This window comes from Lacerta agilis, chromosome 6, assembly GCF_009819535.1.
Source record: "Lacerta agilis isolate rLacAgi1 chromosome 6, rLacAgi1.pri, whole genome shotgun sequence".
NCBI lineage: Eukaryota > Metazoa > Chordata > Lepidosauria > Squamata > Lacertidae > Lacerta > Lacerta agilis.
The window spans coordinates 23,388,352-23,403,932 of NC_046317.1; the positions used below are offsets into that span (position 1 = coordinate 23,388,352).

The window sequence follows — 15,581 nt, forward strand, 5'->3', positions numbered from 1 at the left end:
CCCCAAATGGATTTGAGTTTTACTTACACTTCAATTCAATGCATGGGTCCTTGAAAGTTACACCTGTATAATTCAATGGCGCTTACTCCAAGAAAGGGTGCCTAGCATTGCAGTTTAGTCATCTAATCACCTGCATCTCTGATAAAGATTCCCAGTGTGGAAATGATGGTTTAGACAAAGTCAGCATTACACATACGGGACAAATCTTTACCTTGATTTTTCACAGTGTTAACTACGTTTTTTGTCTTCTGTTGCATGGTAGAGTTGCCAGATTCATTTCCCCTTTTCTTCAAAACTGCCTGCGGTAGGGGTTCATTGTTGCCCTTTCCAGTGCATTTCTTTACACTGAAAACAGAAACACATGGCTTGAATTATTTGTAAGATTAAAGATCTAGAAGGTTAACATGATATTGAAGCATCTGCATGCCCTACACGCGTTTCTATGTGGAAAAGCACAAAATGCCTCTTTAAAAAAAAGTCACAGCAGATTAAAAAGGGAGAAAATAGGATGTTAACAAGCAACACCATCTCTTGTTGACTCTATAGCTTGTCTCTCCATTACTGAGAGAACTCAGAATCCTGTATTATTTTACAGTTGCAAAATGGAAAGTCTCAAATGATCTTTAAGGAGGGTTGAGGTATAAAGCAGCAACAAAACAAAACTCTATAGCATTCTGGGGTTCACAAATTCTGGGTGTTGCCCTCAATCCCACTCCTCTGGTACATGTTGAAGACTCACAGGAGAGGGCAAGATCTTATCTGTGCTAAGGCAGGGAGAGTGTAACAAGCAATAAGAAAAACACATTTTAAAAAACTTCCCCAAATGAGAGGACACTCTCTCCCCAAAGTCCTCTTGAATTCTCTAAGAAATCTGGGAAGCAGAATTTTGTGGCAAGCATGGGAATGGTTCCAGAAAGAAATGGTTGCATGATGCGAAGTCCTGAGAATATAACAAAAATAATTATAATTTCTTGCTCCAACTATAAACCAGAATACAGAACCTGGAACAAACACACAAGTTTTAGAATGTTTTGACTTGATGAACCTCATTTTCAACAGGGAAATAAAATCCTATAATATGGGAAAACTAGTAGCTCAACTTCCAACAGACCTGTTCATGGAACCATTAGCCTCAAGATCATTAACATGTTTTTTAGCAGGAGCTCCATTAGACATCTTCGAAGCAGGCTTTGTTTTCAAAGCTGTATGATAAAATAAAAATAGAATTAGCCAGTAAAGTGACCCACGTAATGAGCTGGAAAGTTCAAATCTCATGGTTTAAATACACACTTTTGGCTTCAACCACTTCCTGCCCAAAAGGATGAACCTTGGTTATCCACAGTTGCTGCAAAGGCTTCCTACTCAAATAACCTAAGCTTATGATTGCAAATTTAGCTGACATCCCCAGGTAATGGTAGCTAAATGAAATGTATTAGATGTAAAATAAAAAAAATTTAAATACTCAAAGGAAGAAATATGTTTTACCATCTTCAAACAGCTGTGCAAAATTCTGTGAAGATTTTTCAAAGGATTAGCTATGCATCTGTCCATATTTAACTAATCTAAATTTCCTTTCTACAATCAAAACATTAAATTATAAAAATCAAATAAAAAAAATCACAACCCACTTAGAAGTGATTTTTTAACAGATTTCCCCCCCTGTTTTGCAGTGAATTTGTGAGGGAGGTCTAAAGGGAATCTCTATTACCTGAATGCTTTTTGCTTTCATCTGTTAATTTTTCCTCTTTCAGTTCATCGAGCTGTTCAATGGACATCCGTAGATCAGTGCTGGAGTTAGTTGACTTGCTTAGAGTTTCTGTGCCCATAAGAGAGGGAGATTCCTTTCCACTGGTCTTCTTCAAAGGTTTTGCTTTAATCTGTACACTTGAGCTTCCAGGGAGTACTTTGGGTCTAGCACCTGCAGTTTTACCTTCTTGATTTTTTGAGGCTTTGCCACTTCCCACATTTTTGTGTCCGCCAGCGGATAAAGACCGTTCGGAATCCTGTTTGGTAAGCAAGCTTTCAGCCTTAGCATTTCCATTATTTTCAGTTTTGGGCTTTATAACAGCTCTAGCCTTGGGCGAAGGCGTTTTCTCCCCCATTTTGGACTCTTTCATCATCTTGCAAACAGCTTTTTTGTTGTCTTTCCCCTTTAAATCATCATGTTTCAAAGTCTTATTAGTGCCGTTCCTGTTGGTAGCCGATGTGTGCCCAGATGCTCCTAATCCATCAGATTTCATTTTATCCTGATTAGTGCAGGAACCACCCCAACTGTTTTGCTTTCTGTACGCTTTCAAAGCAGGATGCTTTAGACCAGAATTGTCAGTAGTGCATCTGTTTAACTGGGAAGAGAAAAATATGATAATTCAGAAAAGAAAGAAAAACAGTAGGAGAGTCACAGTTACTTACTCTGAAAACTTAGCTACAGTGGTACCTCTGGTTACGTACTTCATTCATTCCTGAGGTCCATTCTTAACCTGAAACTGTTTTTAACCTGAAGCACCACTTTAGCTAATGGGACCTCCCGCTGCCGCTGCGCCGCCAGAGCACGATTTCTGTTCTTATCCTGAAGCAAAGTTCTTAACCTGAAGCGTTATTTCTGGGTTAGTGGAGTCTGTAACCCGAGGTACCACTGTATTTAGTTCAGCATGAGTCTTAACTACCACACTTGAAGAAAATGTTCTTATCTCCATTTCTGAGGTTTAGAAACAACAGATAGCTAGTTTAAACACCTAAGGTTGCTTAAGGGCCCCCCAAATTTTCAAGGGGGGGGGGCTGGAGCCCCTCAAAATTCCAGTGACTGCACACAAACGCCGCACAACACACTCACTTTAATCGCACAACTCATGCGGCATGCCTACAACATGTCAACACATTGCTTGATGTCACATGGCATGCTGATGTCACTGTGCCGCCCCCCTCAATTGCAGGGGCAAGCTGGCGTGCTTGCTTCCTAAGGAGAAAGCACCACCGGTTATGGTGGGACGGACTTCTAAGATATGCATAAAATAGTGCTGTAATTTTTTATAAAAGTCACTTCTCAGCATTTGGGCCCGAGGTGAACATATTTGAACAGGCTTCATTCTCAATGGCTGGGGTCACCAGGGACTAGAAAGTACTTCACATCATAATTCTTCCAGAGCATACAGTCTATCTTTTGCTTTTCCATATATAAAAATAACTGGATACATTCCTTCAGGCAAGCAAAAGTAAAACTCTAGGAACACCACTGAAGACTAAAATAAGTCTTCCCCTGAAGACACTGGAAGGCCTGACGTTCCATGTACAGAACACAGAGATGCAATGCATCTTCAAAGAGTACTTGAAATTGAAGTCCATCCTTCCCCCACTCCTGGCATGGGCATTTTTCTAGGATTCTAGTTTTGCAGATTATACATGTACCTGTAAATGAAGTCCAGTACTTCCGAAACGTTCAGAAACCAAGGTGCGGCTTCCAATTAGCTGCAGGGGCGTCCTGCAGCCAATCAGAAGCTGCAGAAGCCACACCAGATGTTCCACTTCCAAGGCAAAGTTTGCAAACCAGAACACCTACTTCCGGCTTTGTGACGTTCGAGTTACAAGTTGTTCATGAACTAAGCTGTACGACTGTATGCATCACCACCCCCTTATTTAGGGTTGGATTCTCTCACAAAAATCTCTCCAAATATGGAGGTCCACTGGGTATTTATTTGATGGGATGAATAAACTGAATAGCTCCATTCACTAGGTAGGGCACTGTTTGTGTTGCAACCTGGAAAAAATATGCTTTTATTTTTTAAAAAAGCTTATCAGAGATGCATACAAGGAGAAACAGAATGCAATCTGCTTCTTTTGGGGTTGAGAGTATTGACTATTCCTAAACCAACTTCTTCCTTCAATGGGAAAGTTCACTTACCCTGCCCTCCCCCCACCCAAAGAAACCAAATATATAGTGTTAAGATGATCATAGGTGTATATTAGCTCAGTCAAAATTACAAGGCAATGAAGTTGGCTAACACACTACTAGCTTGTGGTATTTTTTGTTGTAGTAGTTTTACCTGAGAACTAGTGAATACGGGCTTTTTGGTAGGTCTTCTATCATCGCCTTTATCAAAAGCAGCTGTATAAGAAAAGAATATCTTTCTTTAGAAAGAAATACTGGAGAAAAGGAATGAGGCTTCAGGGAAAATAACCTTTACGTAAAACAGGACAGCATTTGAGAAAGGAGTCACATTTTAGACCACCAGGATCACAGTTTTTGACAGAATGAAGGAAAACATGCAGGTTCTAGAAAGGATCTGTTAAATTGTATATTTGTTCCATCTTTGAAAAGAATGGAGCCACAAATTATGTGACGAACGAGTTGGGTTTACTTGCAGCTATAGGCAACTTTATTGTAGGCCAAGACACTCCTTTAACACGCAAGTGCCTCCTTGTTATCTCACATCTGTAGTATTGGTCAATTACTGTGAATCTGCATTTCCTTTGTAAGCAAAGCTATGTTTTGGTTATTCCGAGGTGATCATACAAGCCTCTTTGGCCTGGCGACGCAGCTCATCATATATGAAGTTTCCAAATGGAGCATGATTCTCTGAAGCTCCCAGATGTGAGATTTCTGCAGTGCTTACGTAACCTATACTAGACAGATGCAAACATGAGAGGAAGTGCACTTGGTTCAAAATAGCCTTTGCCAGGGAGCAATATTTATGTGCCTGGATTCTGTAAAGCATTTCACTCCATCCACTCTAAAAGTGACTGCATTAGATACATATTATTGCTTTCATAAAATATGCAAGTAAGAGTAAATTTTACCCCCCAAAAAAAACACCCTTGTCCATTTAGTTCCTCCGTGAACCTCTGTTCTGGAAGGAAAGCCATGAGGCTGAAAATGGCATCATGAGGTTTATTTTTAGGGATGCCTCTATCTCATATGTGTGTGTGTGTGTGTGTGTGTGTGTACACATACGTACATATCGTAACACATCAGTACAAATACGAGTTGTTCCATTGGGAACCCATAAAGAGCTTATCTCTATTTTTTAGCCTATTATTACTGCTATTGAAAACACAAAACAAAACCCTGCAGTCTCCTGCAATCCCTAAATGAAAGCTTTTTAAAAATTATATGCTTCTGTGAAAGTTCATGTGAACATTCCAATAGCTGTCAAAGGAAAATATGTCCATTTTCTGCTTATACAAATACTTACAAATAGTGACATATTTCCGCTTTTTGGATATTATACTTAAAATGCAAGGATGAATGCTGCAGATTATTTGAAAGCACAAAACCACAATAGTGGATGAAGGCACAACACTAACTTCGCAAACATAGGGTTGCTTACTGTCTCACATTTATAGAACCTAGTACTTTTACACTATAAAGCACTATTTAGAATGATAGAGTCTGACTCTCCAAAACCAATTCTATTCCTGACATGACTTTGAGCCACTGATAATCAGGAAACGAAGAAAAAGAAAAAGCAGAAGTTAACAAGCAAACCTCTGTTACAGCCTTTAAATAACACCCTACAATCTAGTTTATCCAGACTGCTCTTAATACAAACAAGGAGGTATTGTTGTTTTTCTAGCATTCGTTTATTGCTACCCAACTGCTTTGCAAAAATATTTAGCTTGCTTTCCTGATCAAAGAAACTACATGACCACAGCACAAATACTGAAGCATTGCCCTGAAGCCATTTTCAGGTACCTCATCTGCAAGATTTTGTTCCATACATTTGAAAACAAAGGGGAGGCAAAGGAGCCACAGCAAGACTCCTTTTGTTTAAAGGCTCAAATTCTGCTGCTTACATTTCAGCGGCCGCTATGCAGCTTCAGTGAAGATTCTTCAGCAGCAGCAAAAGCACCATATCAATTGTGAAGTTGAAAGTAACCAGGATCTGTTATTAGGCAAAATTAAAGCTTCCCATGGTATGGAATGCAAACTAAAACCCTCCATCTGCTACATGTACTAAACCAGCCATCAGCTTGGTATAGAATTCTTTCTACCATGCCCACGTGCTTAAAATAAATCCCATCTTTCAATGTTCTAAGTACAAACAAAAGACAGCCTACCTATTTATTTGATTCCACATATCTGCAGTTCCATGCATCTGCAGTAATAACACGCAAGCGGCGTCGTTCACAATAGGGACATACAATCACTTGGCATCCATGCTTGAAGCTGGCAGAGCAGGATATTTGGAGCGTTTTTGTTAAATTATTATGCACTATTTGAGAGCAGAAGGCTCATCAACATATTCTCCCAGCTATCATTAATTGCCAGTTCCTCTCATTTCTTTAATAAGGGCACAGCTGTTACGCAACGTGCTAAGCTCTCGACAGCTCGCCTACCTGCTTGTATGTTCTGTTGATCGTCTGCCTTCAGCAGCTTCCAGCTCTGTGTGTGACGAACAGCATAAAACGACTGAACCAGGAAGATCCACAGCTTATCACGCAGAGCCTGGATCCTGCACGTAAACCCCTGCGTTCCAAGTAAGAAAAATCAGCAGCTGGAAAGAGCCCACATTGTCATAGCAACCAGTCATTATTCCTTGCAGAATCTACTTACTCTTTAAGCAAGATCAATGATGTCATCACTTAGATTTTATGATTGCCGAGGAGATGCATACGCGGTTTTGCAAAGGCCAATTGTCCTGCACCATAATTTTGCACAGCTTGAAATCAAGCCACTCCCACAAAAGCCGTAGCTCATTAAAAAATATATAGCCCCCCCCTTTTTACCACAAATGAATCCCTTCATAGCTTTTTACTCTCGGCTATGTCACTACAAGGTCAAATCCTCTGGGGGCCAATAATGCATCTGATTAAATTTTCATCACCCTTGCTGAGTAAGTCAACAATAGACGAGGATTGCAATCATACAAAATAATCTATGTGGTTTCTGTTTACAAGAGCTCATCAGGCCTCTCAGCTCAACGGGCAACATCCAGGACATTGCTAAAATTCATTTTTAGAATTAAACTGTGTAAACACAAAAACACGGTAGTCTCATCAAATACTTGTAAAATCTTTAAAATATATATATTCCAAAGAAATATATGAATAACCTTTGCCTTCACTAGCATAAAATAGTCTCTTTAAATCTCCAATGCAATCACTCAGTCCTAAGTATACAGTGGACTGGCTTGCATATCCCACCAAGCCACACCTTGTTTTTAGTTCTATTATTTAATTTATTAAATTTTTCATTTGCTTTATCTTGCCCAAGACAACCAGAAGCTACTTGTAAGCAACCACACAGGCAGGCAATCCCAGCTCCATTACAATAAAACCAAGAGGAAAAAAATACATTAAAAACACCCTGCCCACGTCTAGAAGGCCACAGATAGTTAAAAGACCAAAGGCCTGGTTATAGAGGAATGTTTTTGCCTGATGCCTAAAGATATGGTGGTGGTGGTGGTGGTGGTGCTGATGATGTGAGACAAACCTCAGTGGGGAGAGCAGTCCACAAACTGAGGGAGCCACTGCAGAGAAGGCCCATTCTCGTGTTGCCACCCTCCGGACCTCTTGTGGAGGAGGCACACTAATATATTTGTAGTGCTAAACATTAAAATGTGAGGGGATATAAAGTTTAAGTGAACATGCACTAATGAACCCCAGGATCAGTAAGACGTAAGCAATTCTGAATTTTGGGATTTCCCAAGCTTTTACGAGTCATTCATTTCCTTGAAAACAAGGGTGAAAGAAACTATACTAATCCATTTGCCAAGGAACACAACATGAAGCTAGTAAGCTTAAGGATGCTACTCAAGCAGCTACTGTACATATCTCTTCAAGAGAAATGCTAAAGTGATTCCCGTCCCCACAATGTAAGAGTGATACTTCAGACTCCAAGTTGGGCAAAAACCCAAACCAAACCACCACCACCACGAGACCTCGTGTTCTAAATTTGGGTACTGTATTATGATAACTTAATTGTCCATTCAAATTACACAGCTGTTACCATTACCTTGCTGCTTGCTCCAACTCAAAGACATGGGCTGCGATTCAGACAGATACATAGAATGTCCCACATGTATATGTGAACTTTTCAGGCCCCCCTGCTCCGCTGCCTCCAAATATATACCATATTTTTCCGCTCCATGGGGTGCACCGGACCATAGGGCGCACCTCGTTTTTATATATTTATATTTTATATTTTTCTGGTTTTCCTCCTCTAAAAGCCCTGGTTTTTTTTTTGAGGATCAGCCAAAAGTTTTGCAGCTTTTTTTTGCAAAGGGAAAAGCCCTGTTTTTTGAGGATCAGCTAAAAGTTTTGCAGCTTTTTTTGCAAAGGGAAAAAGCCTGTTTTTTTTGAGGATCAACTAAAAGTTTTGCAGCTTTTTTCCAAAGGGGGAAAAGCCCTGTTTTTTTGAGGATCAGCTAAAATTTTGCAGCTTTTTTAATGAAGGGGGGAAAGCAAAGAGGAAAAGCCCCGTTTTTATGGGGTTCAACTCACATTTCTGCAGCTTCTAAAGGAAAGGGAGCAGTTTCTACAGTTTCCAGACAGATAATCTAATCAGCCAGTCACATGTCACTGGGGAAACAAACAACCTCCCTCTGCAGCACATTCAACAATGGAGGCCTGGGCAAGGGGGCGGGGCTGAAAGGGAGCCGGGGACTCTTATCTCTCTCCCATCTCTTGCTGATCAGCTGCCGAGTGGGGTCCTTTCAACACCCCCTTTTCTCTTTGTAAAATAAAAAGCATGATCCTCTTTTGGCCCCTGGGCAATTCAGCTCCAGGGACCACCATTTGCTCCCTTAGACGCACAGATATTTCCCCTTACTTTTTAGGAGCAATACAATACAATACAATACTTTTTTAGGAGCAATACAACCACTCATGTTTCTCTAAATAAAAGAGGAAGCCTATATTGAAAGTTAAGGAACCGTCGAAACAGCATTTGAGGAGACTGGCAGCTACAGAGGTGGAAAGCGCCAACCCCCTCTGTACCTGCGGCCTCGTAATGCAGCACATTTTTCATTGCAGCACCTTTGAATGAATTAGACCCATTTTGCAGAGGAGCAGCACAGGAAGAGAGACTCACACACAAGCTTCCTTAAGACAGCAGCACCACTGATTTCATCCAAGACTTATACGGACATGCTTACATACTCTGTTGTGCCAGAACAGAAAAGTGGCTGAGGGAATGAAACATGTACACAGAGCTCCCATCCTATGTACTAGCAGCAAACAGATTCCTGGATTGCCAATTCTTAAGTAGACTAAAACAGCATTAACACATAAGAGGTTGTTAGCAGGCTTGGGGGATTTGGGTGAGGGGGATTGCCATGGTTTGCAGAAAGGCAAAAACAAAATTTTAGAAAACAGCCTGGTGAGTACCGGGTGCGTTCGGTGCTCACAGAATGCTAGGTTTCTATTGGAGGAAAAATGGAAAGGAAGGGAGAAACTGAATAAACATATTAACAGAAGAGAGGATGGGGAGGCACGAACCCCGAAAGGAGCACACAGCACAAGCAATGTTTTGTTGCAGGAAACGCCAGAAAACACAGGAAAACTTCTTCTAAGACGCTATATCTTCTTAGGAATCAAAGAAATAGAAACCATATATATTTCATACACTTCTATCATAAAAAACAAGCTGAGGAAGGCATCTATGCCGAAACGGGGCCCTGTCCTGGTCTCCCTGGTTTACATCTGACACGCATCGTGGAAGCCCTGACATCAATTTCTAAAAGACTTTCAAGAAAAATTTCCAATGTGAAACTATTTTTTCATTTAAGACTGTAATCCTTAACAGGATTGATATTACATTTGTATTTACTTACGAGTAAACGTATGCTTTTTGGTTAAAACTTCTGGCCAGAGTTCTTAATTGGATTCATTTCATGGTTTGCAGAAAGGCAAAAACAAAACTTTAGAAAACAGCCTGGTGAGTACCGGGTGCATTCGGTGCTCACAGAATGCTAGGTTTCTATTGGAGGAAAAATGGAAAGGAAGGGAGAAACTGAATAAACATATTAACAGAAGAGAGGATGGGGAGGCACGAACCCCGAAAGGAGCACACAGTACAAGCAATGTTTTGTTGCAGGTTCTACTTATAGACTAGAGTTATATACACCAAGTCACTTGAGCCAAGGATGAGCACCTCCACCGAGTGTAAATATTTTAGGAAGTTAATTCATTAACCAGATTTAAACAGCGGAATATTTTTCCCTTTGAAATTTTTATAATACATACCGTGTCCTTCACTTTTTCAGAATTTAGCAAAGTGTCCATGGCTATAAGAAGACAGCAACTGTTTTCAATGCCAACACCCTTCTCAACTGCTTCAAACACTTGATCAAGGAGGTCGGGTTCACTGCTCATGGCCTGAGACTAGAAGACATTATAGAAGCAGTCAGTTGATGAGAATGCATTTTGGTGGCAGATCTTACGATTGGTCATTTAGGCTGTGTTTTGTCACACTTCCCCATCTCCATGATGGGGGGGGGGGTGGAATCTAATACAGGACTATCTCAAACAGTGGCCAGCAAAATGCCCTTGAGAATCTCAAGCAGGTAACAGTGACATTTATATCCAGGTGTGTAAAAATTATGTCTGCACGAAGAACTAGCATGGACAAAAGTCCTGAAAATACACCAGCTAGTGTATTTATTGAAAACGTTTTAATACAATACAATAAAAATCTAAGCAGTTTCAAAAAATAATAATAGAAAAACAAAATGGTCACAAATATAACTGAGCAGTGTAGAAAAAAAAATTAAGAGCCAGAGTCCAGGAAAACTTGGGTAAACAAAGAGAATGACAGGGAAACTGGTTGTTTCAATCTCATTTTGTGTAAACACAAGCTCAGGTTTTTGTGCTTCTTTCATTTATCTGCCACTTGCAACTAATTCAAAATGCTTTGTAGCTTGTATAAGAGGTTTAGGTACAAGGTGAACACTAAGCCCAGAGACAGGTTGACCTTTTAGCCAAGATTGTTGGTTCATTACGGGGAAAAACATAAGGGAATACTGATAACACACTGAATACTAGAACAAGTTCTACGTCTACACCAACCAGGCAGCCCCCAAACACCCTTCCCTGATTTAAAGTCGAGCCATATTCACTTAGCACAAGTGGCTTACAAGTGATAAAATTATTGTTTTGACAGTGATGGGGTTTTAACTTGGGTGGGTGCTGTTTTAAATTGTTGTTAAATTTCATATGTTACTTTGGATTTTTGTGTTTGTGGGCTGGAGTACTGTTTAGGGGCTTTTGTCGGAGAGTGTATTGTTTATTAGTGTGTATACATTAGTATTGTTTTGATTGCTTTTGTTATGTTTTATTTATTTTTATTATGTCTTTTGTGCTTGGATTATTTTTATTATGTCTGTAAGGTTCACGTGGTGGTGCTTACGAGTAACGAAACAGAAGCACAAACAGCCTTTTGGCAGTTTTAATGTGCAAAACTATTTACAGTGCAGAGCTACAAAAGCATGTCTGTCTCAGTTGCTGGCAGAATCCGGGAGTGGCCCCTTCCAGCTCCTTCCCCAGCATAAGAGCTTCGGCACCACAAATCTCCTAATACCCTCCTTGCGTTTCATCCCTCTGCGCAACTGGGGCGCCGCAAATGGCGTGCTACTCTCTGGACCAGCAGGACGAGGTGAGGTGCTGGGGCTCTCAGCAGCATCCCCGAGCCCTCTCCTCTCCCGGCTGGCCCCTTCCCCTTCCTCCCCACTGGAGGTGTGGCTGCTCTTCGTGCTGGAAGAGGTGCTGCTGCTCAAAAGGCTTTGGGGGTCTCTGTAAGCTAACGAACCCTCCGTTCCCCTCATCGGGCCAGGTGGCAGTTCCCTGACAATGTCTTTTGCACTTCCTACACTGTGATTTTTGTGTTGTCAGCCGCCCTACAGTTATAGGGCAGCATACAAATTTAATAAATAAAATAATAATAAAAAAATTAAATACAGTCATATCTTGGAAGTCGAACGGAGTCCGTTCCGGAAGTCTGTTCGACTTCCAAAACATTCAGAAACCAAAGCTTGGCTTCTGATTGGCTGCAGGAAGCTCCTGCAACCGATCAGAAGCCACTGAAGCCCCATCGGACATTCGGGTTCCCAAGAACGTTCGCAAACCGGAACACTCACTTCTGGGTTTGCAGCGTTCGGGAGCCAAAACGTCTGAGCACCAAGGCATTCGTCAACCAAGGTACGACTGTACATAAAACAAAACAAAACAAAACCAACAGTTCAAGACAAGAACAGTCACCAGCTTAAATTTCAACAACTTATTCCAGAACCCAGGGGTCACCAATTTCTCTCCAGAGGAGGAACATCCATAAATCAGATAAGCTTTTGTGGGCAACAAGCCCACCCCCACACAACCAATAACATGCCACAACCTCGTCAACAGGTTTTCCACACTTATCAGCCGATCACCCATTCCCACCACCCTTCTGAGTAATACCACTCCCCACTCCCCCACTATATTTTAGGATCTGGTGACTTCTGTTTCAGTGTATCTGAAGAAGTGTGCATGCACACGAAAGCTCATACCAAGAACAAACTCAGTTGGTCTCTAAGGTGCTACTGGAAAGAATTTCCTATTTTGTTTCGACTATGGCAGACCAACACGGCTACCCACCTGTAACATACCACAACCTGTTCTGCTGGCTATATCAGAATGCCCCTTTCAAGACTAACTGCAATAGGGGAAGGGGATCCGGGGGCACATGTGCATCCTCAGGCACCAGATTGGTGATCCCTGCACTAACTGAAAGTTCACAAGAAATAAAAGGGCGCCTAACACAATCCTGTATCTCTCTACTCAAAAGCAAACCCCACTAAGTTCAGTGGGATGTACTACCAGGTAAAGTGCATATAAGACTGCAGCCTTGCAACCCATCCTAAAAAATAACCAAGCAGCTGCAGCAACTTGGTTGGAGGGATCATTCACTGCTTCAAAAGCCCAGTTTCTAGTGACGACTAATCCCAGCCTATGGTATCGGTTGCTATTAACACTGGCATCAATCAGATAGATTTTTACCTGTAACAGGGCAAAAAAGCTCTCGGTTTGTATTACGTCGGGGAAATGTGCCACCATAAATGCTACACACTCCTCTTGCAGTCTAGATGCCAAGAGAAGAGCTGTTTCAGTCCACTTCACTCGGGGAAGACTACCGATCAGCCGGTTGGCTTCCATCAAAAGATGGGCAGCATTCTGTGGACTCTTAAAACAATACATATGTGCTCTGAGCAACATGGAATATGTAGTTTCTACACTCTATTTCAACATATAAAAATGTTACAGCCTAATGATCAAACTTCTATGTTTTTAACATCATAAGATTGCTTAGAACATTTAAATACACAAACCAATAACAAACTTGCCTCCTAAATTCTGCTGACTTTAGCACCACTTAAATTATACTAATTCATAGCTGTCAACTTTTCCCTTTTTTGAAAAGGGAAATTCCCTTATTCCAAATAGGATTCCTCGCAAGAAAAGGGAAAAGTTGACAGCTATGCTAATTCGAAATGGTGTATCAAAAGTCTTCTAATAGCCACACTTTCCACTAGAGGTTATATATTAACCAAGGCTGGAAATCTTAAAGACACAATGAAACAAAACTGCCACCTTGGTACATGAAGTGAAATCAAGGCAGGTGGTGAGCTGCATTAGTGTCAATGTTTTTTTTTTTCTTTAATTGAAAACAAGCAAACAGACTTACCAAAGAGTTTATCAACATGCTAAGACAATTATTCTGAAGCTCAGGGAATAAACTAGCAAAGCTCTTCTCTGACCAACATCTTACAAAATGCTGTACCATCCACCTGTTCAAAGGAAATATTGGGCTTAGACAAATCAACCCATCAGATGCCCCGTCACATATGTGAGCAACTGCAAAGTATTTTCCCGTTACAAGTCAAAGAGTTTAAGAAATGATATGCGCCTGCTGTTTTGCAACAGTTTTCTCAAAACTTAAAGCGACGAAGGAAAGAAAGAATCAAAATAGTTTAACTCACTTACTTCATGCAAGCATCATAAAGGCTTTCCGCTCCTGTCGAATGGGCAATAGCTAGACATTCGATAACAGGCTGGTGTTTCCCAGGCACGGGCTAAAAATTTAAGGATATAAGCATATTTACTGTACTTTTAAAACCTCGGAGAGATATGAAAGCTGCTGCTAATTGCAATAGGAAATGCTTTCAGTAAACAGATCACCTGTATTTGTGTGTACAAACTGGATCACTCTGATCCAGACTTCAAAAAATAATAATCAACTTTTCATTATTCATTCCGCAGCTGGGTATGTTTACTGCTTCTCTTAAAATGATACGCTTTCAAACTTCCTACTTCTGGGGAACCCTTTCCAAATCAAGTTATCTAGTGATAACCCCCCCCCCCCCAACATAACCTAGGTCTGTCTCAGAAACTCCATGCATTGTGGAGGAATTTGAATTCAACCCATGTGGGGAGCCAGAGCCAGGCCTGCTGTATCACACAGAGAGTATGAACTAAGAGTGCACTCAAGAACACAGCTGCAAACTGTGAAAGCTCAGTAACAGTGGGCAAAGGGTCTTGCCTTTCATAGCAAGCTTGTCCAGTGCACCTGTTCTTCTCACTGAGGAAGCCCTAAGAGACTTTCAAGAAACAAGACGGAAACCACCAATCGCACATTCGCCATAGTACATTTTGCACAACCCGACTTATAGATGAAAAATGGTTTCCGTGAACAACGAAAATTTTAGATCTCACACCTACTTTGCGTATTTAGGGAACATTTTATTCCACTTTCCCAGAATTGCTTAAAGCAACTTTTAAATCCATTTTAAAATTTGTATTTTATTCCTATTTATAATTCTAGCATATCAGTTACAAAAGTTTACCAAGTAGAGACAGTAAAGGCTTTCCAACTCAACCTTCTGGCCTGCAATACCTAGACTGAAGATTTGATTCAAGTATTTGGAGCCGTCTGGCTTTCATTGCTATCGTCAAAATAAATTTAAAAAAAAATAAACATTGGAACACACCTTGTGAAAAAAGTTGCAGTAGTCTCTTTTCAGAACATATATAGCTACTTCTCTTAGGCCCTCTAGCCCATACATGTCTGCAATGTTCAGTATGGAACTGGAGTAAAAGTAATAATAAAAATTATACAGAAGATAATCCTGCTTATAATGGAATCATTCCATAGTAATCTGCATTGCATTCAGACAAGTGAATCTAAATGACTGCATTATCACTCATATGTTGTTGTTTTTTTTGAGAGGAAAGTAAAGCAACATTTCCAAAGAGATCTAGTATTCCAGTAAAAGAACAAATAGGTGTAAGCCTTGCAACCCTGTTATATAAACCTCAGATTGGTAATTCATGCTATACATTGCGGTGGTAAACATTTCTTTCAGTCCCTTTTTAGCAACCTTCTGGGGACACACGCCAGTGACAGAAGAGGCCAGAGGCAAAAGCAGATAGAACAATGAATGCACATTTACTTTTGTACGGGTGGCTAGTTTCCAGCATATACACGGGGCCTCTCTATCCTTTCACAGCCGAGAAAAAGGCATTACCAAAGTTCAAGGACTGAGAAGAGATATGATAGCCATCTTCAAATATCTAAAGGGGTGTCGCATGGAAGATTATTATTATTGTTATTTATA

General features: G+C 40.7%; 1 protein-coding gene across 1 annotated transcript in view; it reads right to left on the reverse strand.

Moving 5' to 3' along the window:
- BTBD8 (BTB domain containing 8) overlaps positions 1 to 15,581 on the reverse strand; it is a 43,988-nt gene that overhangs the window by 3,399 nt on the left and 25,008 nt on the right. The window contains exons 7-17 of the mRNA XM_033151099.1: positions 14,955 to 15,051; positions 13,951 to 14,039; positions 13,652 to 13,754; positions 12,967 to 13,149; positions 10,180 to 10,317; positions 6,331 to 6,460; positions 4,038 to 4,099; positions 1,709 to 2,342; positions 1,112 to 1,202; positions 740 to 940; positions 212 to 345 (exon numbers count right to left, since the gene is read on the reverse strand). Of these exons, the coding sequence (XP_033006990.1) occupies positions 212 to 345; positions 740 to 940; positions 1,112 to 1,202; positions 1,709 to 2,342; positions 4,038 to 4,099; positions 6,331 to 6,460; positions 10,180 to 10,317; positions 12,967 to 13,149; positions 13,652 to 13,754; positions 13,951 to 14,039; positions 14,955 to 15,051 (1,862 nt within the window). The remainder of the gene's footprint in view (positions 1 to 211; positions 346 to 739; positions 941 to 1,111; positions 1,203 to 1,708; positions 2,343 to 4,037; positions 4,100 to 6,330; positions 6,461 to 10,179; positions 10,318 to 12,966; positions 13,150 to 13,651; positions 13,755 to 13,950; positions 14,040 to 14,954; positions 15,052 to 15,581) is intronic.